Source organism: Carcharodon carcharias, chromosome 14 (assembly GCF_017639515.1).
Source record: "Carcharodon carcharias isolate sCarCar2 chromosome 14, sCarCar2.pri, whole genome shotgun sequence".
Taxonomy (NCBI): Eukaryota; Metazoa; Chordata; class Chondrichthyes; order Lamniformes; family Lamnidae; genus Carcharodon; species Carcharodon carcharias.
This window is the reverse complement of record NC_054480.1, coordinates 39,634,174-39,644,643: the sequence shown is the minus strand read 5'-3', so window position 1 is coordinate 39,644,643 and position 10,470 is coordinate 39,634,174. Positions and strand designations below refer to the sequence as shown.

The following is a 10,470-nucleotide window of genomic DNA, read 5'->3' as shown; positions in this document are numbered from 1 at the left end:
TAAAAGTCTAGTGATGACCATGAAACCATTGTCGATTGCTTTAAAGTCCCATCTATCGTCCTTATCTGGTCTGGCCAACATGTGGCTCCAGACCCACAGCAATGTGGTTGACTCTTAAATGCCCTCTGAAATGGCCATGCAAGCCACTCAGGTGTAACAAACCGCTACAAAGCCACAAAAAAAATGAATTAAATTGGATGGACCCGGCATCGACCTAGGTGCTGGAAAAGACAACAGTAAACTCAGCCCTGTTGACCTTGCAAAGACCTCCTTACTAACAACTGGGGGCTAGTGCCAAAATTGGGAGAGCTGTCTCACGGACTAATCAAGCAACAGCCTGACATAGTCATACGCATGGAATCATACCTTACAGACAATGTCCTAGACACCACCATTACCATCTCTGGGTATGTCCTGTCTCACCAGCAGGACAGACCCAGCAGAGGTGGTGGCACAGTGGTTTACAGTCAGGAGGGAGTTGCGCTGGGTGTGCTCAACATCGACTGCAGACCCCTTGAAATCTCATAGCATCAAGTCAAACATGGGCAAGGAAACCTCCTGCTGATTGTCACGAAACTCCCCCCCTCAGCTCCTCCACATTGAACACCACTGGGAGGAAGCACTGAGGGTGGCAAGGGCATAGAATGTACTCTGGATAGGGGTCTTCAATGTCTATCACCAAGAGTGCTCGGTAGCACCACTACTGACCGAGCTGGCCGAGTCCTAAAGAACATAGTTGTTAGACTGAGTCTGCGGCAGGTGGTGAGGGAAAAACATACTTGACCTCATCCCCACCAACCTGCCTGCTAAGATGCATCTGTCCATGTCAGCCTCAGTTGGAGTGACCACCAGACAGCCGTTGTGGAGACGTAGTCCTACCTTCACAATGAGGATACCGTCCATCTTGTTCTGTGGCACTACCACCGTGCTAAATGGGATAGATTTCGAGTAAATCTAGCAACTCAAGGCTGGGCATCCATGCGGTACTGTGGATCTTCAGCAGCAGCAAAATTTTACTCGAACACAGCCTTGGTTCAAACATGGGCAAAAGAGCTGAGATTGACTGGCCTTGACATCAAGGCCACATTTGACTGAATGTGGCATCAATGAGCCCTAGCAAAACTGAAGTCAATGGTAATCAGGGGGATAAATCTCCATTGGTTGGAGCCATACCTAGCGCAAAGGAAAACAATTGTGTCTGTTGGTGGTCAATCATCTCAGTTCCAGGACATCACTGCAGGAGTTCCTCAGGGTAGTGTCCTCGGTCCCACCATCTTCAGCTGCATCATCAACGACCTTCCTTCCATCACAGGGTCAGAAGTGGGGATGTTTGCTGATGATTGCACAATATTCAGAACCATTCACGACTCCTCAGATAGTGAAGCAATCTATGTCTAAATGCAGCAAGACCTGGACAATATCCAGGCTTGGGCTGTCAAGTGACAAGTAACATTCGTGCCACACAAGTGTCAGGCAATGACCATCTCCAGCAAGGGAGAATCTAACCATTCCCACTTGATGTTCAATGGCATTACCATCGCTGAATCCTCCACTATCAACATCCTGGGAGTTACCATTGACCAGAAACTAAACTGGGCTAGCCATATAAATACTGTGGCTACAAGAGCAGGTCAGAGGCTAGGAATCCTGCAGTGAGTAACTCATCTCCTGACTCTCCTATGCCTGTTCACCATCTACAAGGCACAAATCAGGAATGTGATGGGATACTCCCCACTTGCCTGGATGAGTGCAGCTCCCATAACACTCGAGAAGCTCGATACCATCCAGGAGAAAGCAGTACGCTTGATTGGGACCACATCCACAAACATTCACTCCCTCCACCACAGATGCACAGTGGCAGCAGTGTGTACCATCTACAAGGTGCACTGCAGGAATTCAACAAGGATCCTCCAACAGCACCTTCCTAACGCACGACCAAATTTTGCCCTTTGTAATATTATGCTTCCACCTACACCACTTACAATTTCACCTATCTTTGTGTCATCAGCAAATTTGGAAATGTGGCTTTCTATTCCATCTTTCGAGCTGTTAATAAATCTGGTAAATAATTGAGGCCCCAGCTCATTGCTAGACACATTAGTCATATGTCACAATTAGGTTGCCTGCCCATTATCTTTACTCTTTGTCTCTTACTGCTCAGCTAATTTTCTTACGAGGTCAATAATTTGTCCTTAATTCCATGGACTTCAATTAAAGCTAACAGTCTATTATGAGAGATTTTATCAAATACCTCATGGGCGCCGTATAAGCAATATCCACGTAAATTCCCCTGCCCATTATTTGAATCACTTCTTCAAAAATTTCAGTCAGGTTTGTCAGGCCTGACCTACACTTCACAAATCCATGCTGGCTCTCTGATTAGCTGAGAATACCTCCACCTGGAAGTTCCCCTTCAAGTCACTCACCATCCTGACTTGGAAATATATCGCCATTCCTTCAGTGTTGCTGATCAAAATTCTGGAACTCCCTTCCTAACAGCACTATGGGTGTACCTACACCACATGGGCTGAAGCGGTTCAAGAGGGCAGCCCACAACCGCCTGCTCAAGGGCAACTAGGGATGGGCAATAAACTCTGCCACATCCTGTGAATGAATAAAAGAAAAGTTTCAAGGTGCTCAGTCACCCTATCCTTAAATTTGGGCTCTAATAATTTCCTTACAACATCTGCTAGGCTAACCGATTTAAAATTCTGTGGTTTCCCTCACCTTTTTTAAATAGCGGAGTGACATGCATAATTTTCCATTCTAAAGAAAGTGTTTCCAAATTCAGAGAACTTTGGATTATAGGATCTGTAAGGAGGCATAGAAGGAACATATGTCTCCCACTGAATAGTGGTCACCAAACATCCTCTCAATAACAAACAAAGAAGAGACACAAACAAAAACAGAATTGCCTGGAAAACCTCAGCAGGTCTGGCAGCATTGGCGGAAAAGAACAAAGTTGACGTTTCGAGTCCTCATGACCCTTCAACAGAACTGTTCTGTTGAAGGGTCGTGAGGAATCGAAACGTCGACTTCGCTCTTCTCCGCCGATGCTGCCAGACCTGCTGAGTTTTTCCAGGTAATTCCGTTGTTGTTTTGGATTTCCAGCGTCCGCAGTTTTATGTTTTTAAAGAAAAGACACACATCAGGACATTTGACTTCAACCCACAAAGTGGCTTGTGCTGTGCATGTATATTTACAGCAGAAGCTTCTTATTAAAACAATGCATGCCCTGCATCACAGTGCTGTTCATAAAGCTGTGTAAGATGATTGCTGAAGGCCAGAGATACCAGGAGCTCCTTGGAACTGAGATGGTGCTTGTGCCCCCTGCTCTAACTCTCTCTTACAAGGACATGCAGGTCTGGTTGCCGAAAATTTGTTCCTTAGTTCTTCAGTTGGACTGTCATCTTTATCACCCAGGTTGCCCATTTCCTCCAGTTCTGCTACTATGTCTTTAAGCAGCAGCAGGTTTCACAAACTGTTGTTGTAGCAGGCACACAGCTTTCCTGCCTCTGTTTATGCAAGTTAGTGGACTCCACAATTTATACTGCTTCAGTGCCAAGATCTAAATTGGCCATCCCCTTTGATGTGGCCTCGCTCTTTGCTCCTTCTGATCCAAGGAGTGTAGACTTGAATGTATCTAGTGCACAACTGACTTAACCAGCCATAATTGATGCTGCTCACCTGCCACTATTCCAGGTTTGAATTCCCCTCCTTAAAGCTCATCTCTCAGCATTCTTCAAAGGATTCTTCACAGTCCCTCCCCCTCTCACCTTTCCATCCATCACAACAACATATTCCAACTCATTATGGGTCAGTTTAATATTAATTCCATTCTAAATGACATGCAAAAAATAACTATTATTACTTTTGGTTTGAAATAAATGTATTCATGCTGCTGGGAACCTAGAATACATTCTTAAGTGTAAAAGTAATTTGAAGCATGGACATAAATTCTTAAATGATTGGACAGAATGCTCTGACATTAAAATTAGTCAGGGAGCATTGATTGACTTCTAATGAAACAGTACGCTACAATTAAAAAGTACATTTAAAAACCATAGTTAATTCTGGACATTTATACAGTTATTTTGTGAATACATGTATGCTTGGAATGATGTTGAATGGGAAATATTCACATTTTTACATCTACATCTCCCAGATTTATACTTAGTGACATGACAATATCTGCCCTTGCATCAATAGGAAATTTCACTAACTCTAAATTAACAGCACATTGAGGCAAAATATACAATTACTGTATTTGTTTATTCATATTGATTTAGAAAAACAGTAAGATACTATCATTCAAAAAGATACAAAAATCTCATTTGCCAAATGACTGTAGTTCTTCAACAACAGTGAACGCTGTCAATCTTCAGCAATACGCAAACATTGAAAAAGGATTTCCTTGCAGTTAACTTTAAATCAGCCACCATAAGCAAGTCTCTTTCTCTTTTGTTATCTCGCTGTGATTCCGAATAAATCTGATAAAATTCATATTATGTGATTGATCAACACGTCCTTTATGATAGCAGACATTTTTCTAAACTGCAACATCAGATTTCTTTACATATGACCAATATTTCATATACCTCACCATCAACTTGTCCCATTCCCCATCGAACAGTACATGCTGGAACTTACAGTGTCATCACAATGTGATATGAAAATGATTCTGTTCTCAAAATCTGAAATGTGTTTGTGGTTCATTCAACTGAACACTCTTCATTATGTTGAAATAATTTGCTTTGGTTGTTTTGATCTCCTTACACATAAAAACAAGAATTGTTTCCATAACTGTAAATGATTTAAGGCAGGTACTGCAATTCACCCTCAGGTTCAATGTCTGATTCACCTAATTAAAACAAAATTTTAAAAAATTAATAGCAAAAATAGAAACCAGAAATAAAGATTATCAAACTAAAAATCTCTTGTGAAAAGGTTTTAAGAGGAAAGGTATATTTAAATCAAAGACTAACTTAGAAGCTGTTAACTCAGTAACATTCGGCAAATGGTAATCATACTTACGCCTTGGGTTAACTGTGCTGCAGGTAGGGACATCACAATGTCCTGCAGGACCTGGTGGCCCAATGGATCCAGGAAAACCTGGCAGCCCAGGACGGCCTGGTGGGCCAGGCAAGCCCTGTGGTCCTTGTTTCCCACGTTTTCCTTCACCTCGAAGGCCTACACAAATGTACAGAAGTTAAAGCATTGTTCAGTGAGAAAACAAAGTTACACTATCTTGTCATGAAATGACAGCGCAACAGAGGCTGGTGGTGCACTTGGTTACAGAATCTCCTTTCACCTCTGAGACTATGGATCAAATTCAATTTCAGACTGACGGGATGGATTGCCTTTATTGGCTCTAAGAGTCCAACATGAAATTAATTTAGGTGTTTGCATTGCAATTCTTGGTGGAGAAGAAACTAATTGACACATATTGCATTCTCTTTCAGAGGATTCACAGGAATGGATGATACAGGAAATAGTAAACTGTTGGGAGCATGGGGCATTTTTTTGAAGTTGGACAAGAATAATAATTTTCCTTTAGCCAGCCTAACCCGAATTCAGGAGTGCTTGATACAGGCACTCAACAAGAAGGGTAAAGAGCTCCATTGCCAGCGGTCTCCTTTCTTACTGAATCTGATGGGAAGTGAGGGAAAACATCAGTTAAATGAAGCTTTCTGTGTAGAGGAACATATTTGGGTCGAATTGACAGGTCCTTATCCTTCATACAAAAATAATCAATAAATGAACTTTTTGTTCAAGTAGAGGCAAAACTCTGAGGTTATGTAAGAAACAATTGGATGACACAAAGCGGGGGATTGGGGGTGGAGGGGGAGGTGTCGGGACTGCAGAATTTTTCCAGGTGGATGGATTAAAATCCGTTAAATATCTTTCCTTGTCTAACTTATTTGGTGATACGGCTTGCTGATGTATTGCTCACATCTTTCAATTACTTCACGCATATTTAAATGTGCAGCATGGAGTCAGCTTGTATCAGCTATTAAACTGACTGAAATTCATAATTAGTTGAGGTGATTAAATTGGTGAAGATTTGCTTATACTGGCTGAAGTAAAATGATTCAATTCTTCCTATTTAATACTGTGGCAAAGATTCAGGTGCAGCAGTACTTCTCTTTCTCTTAAGCTTTTAGTTGAATTGAGAATCCTATAAATCTGAGTAATGCTGTAAACCGCACAATTTTCATCTGCTTTCAGTATGAATTTTAGCCACGTTTTGTAGCTTGATCACAGTCAGAGATTGACTGATGATGAACATTATCATTACCTGGCGTCCCTCTTGGTCCTTCAGAGCCTGGAGCATTGATTCCTGGGCTACCCTTCTCTCCTTTATTGCCTGGTTTACCTATTGACAAAAGGTTTCAAACTTAGACAAATTTAATACTACATAGACCAGCAGAAACAGATACCAGTCTAAATGTAAATGATCCAATTGCTGTACATCTGTGTAAAGCAAATAATCACTTACCATGAACACCGTGAGATGCATTTCACCAAATAGCACTCTGTATATCATACAATGGGAGTGTATCAGGATCTTAGCATGGACAATAGTACTCTCTGCTCCTTCATTAAGGAGGGACTTGAAAACTTCAAATGCCTGAAGCCAGATCAATAACATCATGCTAAGCTTAGCACAGAGGGCAATTGTTTAAATCAAATAAGAAAAAAAGTCAAGAATAAGAAAGGCCTGTTCAACCCACTGAAGTGTTTCCCTCCTGCACCCAACTCTCTCATTAAAGCCCATCTTTGGATTCCCCTAACTCTCCGATTGAATCTCACCCCTCTAGCATTTTGACCCAGTAAGGCTTATGGGTTGAGCAGCCTAACTTTGCATTTGCATCCAATGCTGCTTCCATTGTTGGTTATGGTAAAATGATACCTTATGGTTCCCAAGAAAAAATCATTCTCATGGGGCAGAATTTTGCCCTTGCTGAGGGTGCTTGGCGGGGACGGTTGGGAAGCCGACCATGCCTGTGATCAGCAACGCACCGCGATTTTACATGGGCGGGCCAATTAAGCCTCGTCCAGCGTGCAACACGAGCAGCAGCGCTCAGCACTGCCTGTGCGGGTGGGGGGCGAGTGGGCTTAGTGCAAACATCACGCATCATTCTCCCTGAGGCAGCTCTGTGACTCAGGGAGAATGAGTGCTGCTTAAAAAAAACTAATGAACAAAGTAAAAATGTCATAAAACATGTCCCCTCATGTAACTCTGTCATATGAGCAGGGACATGTTTTTAATTCAAGTGCAAAAATTTTATTTTATTTTTGTTTGCTTTGGGAAACCTTATCCTGCCCATGGATGAGGTTTCCTAAAAAGTGCAAAGGCCAATTGGCCTTTTCACCTTCCCGCCAACCGTTAGGTTGGATGGGCAGCGTAAATTTGAATTTAATTACATTTTTAATGGCCTTAATAGGCCTTTTAATTGTTGGCGGGCACGCTACCGACTCTGGAATGAAATATCGCAGGACTGCATGATGACGTTGAGATGCTCGCTTGACATTATCGTGCGTCATTTTATGCTCGATGGGTTGGGCGCACGCCTGCCCGCTGAACTCAATATTCTGCTCATACATTTTTTTAACTGATTAACCAAAAATCAATATCAGAGGAGGGACATAGGGTATGATTTTGAATTTGTGCCTAGACCATGTGTGAAGTTGGTGGCACACCCATAGCAACTGCTTGATGGGTTAAGCAAGAGGCCTTAAACCATTTAAAGCTTTGGGCCTCAATGGACCTCAGTTGGTGAGCTGCCAGTGTTCAACAAGTACAAACTGTGGGCGTGCTGAATCAGAGTGGGCGGAAAATCCAGCAGCTCCATAAACGAGCTGAACCAGAAGTCATCAGTAAAGAAAAGGTGGGGAGCGGAGGTGCCCATTGTGAAGAGTGGGTCTAGACAGCAATCTGTGGTGGGCTGCAGTAATGTTGCACTTCTGCTCCTATGGGCCTCATGAATATTGCCCCCAAACTTTTCCAGGCCATTTTACCAATATCCTCTCTAAGGATCATTGGGTTGGCTGCTCACAGTCAGTCACTCGCAGCAAACTCTTTGCCTATTTGTGCTTGGAAGTTGCAATCAGACTCCTAGAACTGGATTAACTCCAATTTCCATATGCAAGCAACTTCCCATCTATATTAGGTGCCATTTACAGGCTCACCCTGCCATTTCAACTGATGAACTCCATTAAATTTTTAAAGCCGATCTCCAAGGTGGCTTACATCACTGGCAGAACTATTGATTAATTTTCTCCTCTCCTCTTGCTGTGGTATTCTCACACGAGCGACAGACTTCTGGCAGCTTGCCCAAGTGGTTACAGTTCATCTGTCAATCTAGGCAGTGAGTGTTGATGAGCTCTTCTGCAAAGAGGAGTATTATAGCCACGCCTAATGCTGCGTTCAGCAGACATTCACATGCACATCCTTCCTCAAGGGTCACTGTATATCACACAGGAATTGGAAAAGTAGGTGATTCTGTCCACTTTTAGAAACCAAAGACATTATCACACCCGCACACCAAAGTAGCAAAATAGCGTGTAATGTGAAACAGCAGGTGATCATTTTAGCACGGAGGGCTGTCATGCATCTTTGGTACTCAGTGCACTTGATGGCAAACAGAGAGCACAAAGAGGCCCAGGAATCTATTCACTGCCCTGCTCTATTTATGTTAACTTCGAAAAACTTTGGCAACCCTTCAACAGAAAAAAATCGAATTGGTTCGACAAAGAGCGTGTAATCAAAGGTTCTGATGAAAGTCACAGAACGGAAATGTTCGCTCTTGTTTCTCTCACCACAGATGCTGCCTGACCTGAGTGCTTCTAGCATTTTCTGTTCGTATAATCCACCCCGCCAGATTACTGCTCAGGGAGTGAAAATAAAAAATCTCCCCTATATGCAAGGGAAACTTTAGGAAACAGCCAAGCATTTCTGTATGCTGGTAATATTTTCCAGTACTAAGATGAGGCAGCTGTTTAAAATATGAACAAGGAGATGTAAAATACCTATCTCTCCTGGGTAGCCAGCCTTTCCAACATCACCAGGCATGCCTGGTATTCCTGGAGGACCTCTACTTCCAGGTGGTCCTGGTTGCCCTGGGCGCCCGACTTCACCTGCTGGCCCCTGAATGATCCGTACAGGTGCCGGGTTCCTTGTAAACTCATTCAGGATCGAATCAAATTTGATCATGTGATCTAGTAGTTAATAAATATAAAAGTGAGAATTATTGCAGTAGTATGATAGTTACTTTTAAACCCACTCTTAGAAAGAGCTAAAATGTACTCAGCTGCCTGTTAACAGGTATTTTATCACTGAAGCTGCGAGCCTCCTGTCCCAGCATGAAGTCTTACTCAGTGGGAATACAGACTCGGAATTTTGAGGGATATTAACTTTGTGATGGACTCTTTTGTTTTCTGTAATAATGGTTAGTTGGCAAGTTGTTAAATTACAATATAAACATAGGATTGAAATGATGTCCAAGGCAACAGGGGATAGAAATTTGTCTCAGACACAGATGAAAAATGGGTGGTATTGCATCAGCCTCCTGTTATAAGTAGTACCCGATGTTCAGCTCCATTGCGGCCAAAAATGTACATTGCTGACTTGACGCCAGCGGTATCATTTTGAAGCTCCACACAGCAACCCATGGAGACTGCATGGAAGCTCCAGCTGCTTCAGATAACTGACTTTTACTGAAAATATATGCCCTTTGTAAATCTCCGTAACAGCAAACTGAAATGAGAACGTAAAATTTACAAAATAAATCACAAAAGGTGCACTGGATGTGTAGGGCATGATTTTTACTTGCACTAGTTTAATCTTGTTTATAGAACGGGACAGCAACTTAAACTAATTAGTCAGTTTTCTTAATCATAACTCCAGCTGAGGATCCACGTAAAACCTTTTCCCTGTCCTAATATTATAATACTTGTGTCCATAGAACTAATGGTAGCTATGTTACCAGGCTGTTCTAACATTATCTATTGCATAAAATTGTTGCAACATTCAAGGAGAACCCATCAACTACTCTGACCCCAAAGTTTGTAAAATGACTTTTCACTAATATGCGTCATTATACTGATAGACTCACTGTTTCAATGTATGACCCTGCAACAACTATGTTTAAAAAACATACAAAGGCATGAACGCGCAAGCCGCTGTAGAACTCTTACCATCAATGAAAATTTTTTTTTAAGTGTTTACTCAAAAATAAAGATTCAAAACAAAACCGTCAGGGCCAGGATTTTAAGTGGCAGGATTGGGTGCGCGGCCAACCTGACCTCACATGAAACCGTGTGACGAAACGTCAGGCGCGTGTCACGATGTCATCGCACCATATTATGGTCGGTGGGCGCGCACGGGAGTCAGAAACCCACCCAACAATTAAAGGGGAAATTGATTGAAATTTCACGTGGTCCGTGAGATTTTTGCGGTCAGTGCAA

General features: G+C 42.4%; 1 protein-coding gene across 3 annotated transcripts in view; it reads right to left on the bottom strand.

Annotated features, from left to right (window-relative positions):
* Positions 1–4,344: 4,344 nt before the first annotated feature.
* LOC121287184 (collagen alpha-1(XIV) chain-like) overlaps positions 4,345–10,470 on the bottom strand; it is a 209,657-nt gene continuing 203,531 nt past the window's right edge. For 2 of the 3 annotated variants that reach the window (XM_041204812.1, XM_041204811.1), the window contains exons 45-48: positions 9,034–9,222; positions 6,299–6,376; positions 5,035–5,190; positions 4,345–4,861 (exon numbers count right to left, since the gene is read on the bottom strand). In XM_041204812.1, the coding sequence (XP_041060746.1) occupies positions 4,815–4,861; positions 5,035–5,190; positions 6,299–6,376; positions 9,034–9,222 (470 nt within the window). In that variant the 3' untranslated portion in view covers positions 4,345–4,814. Of the gene's footprint in view, positions 4,862–5,034; positions 5,191–6,298; positions 6,377–8,254; positions 8,471–9,033; positions 9,223–10,470 lie in introns of those variants that run through there. The other variant, XR_005945154.1, reaches the window with a different exon arrangement.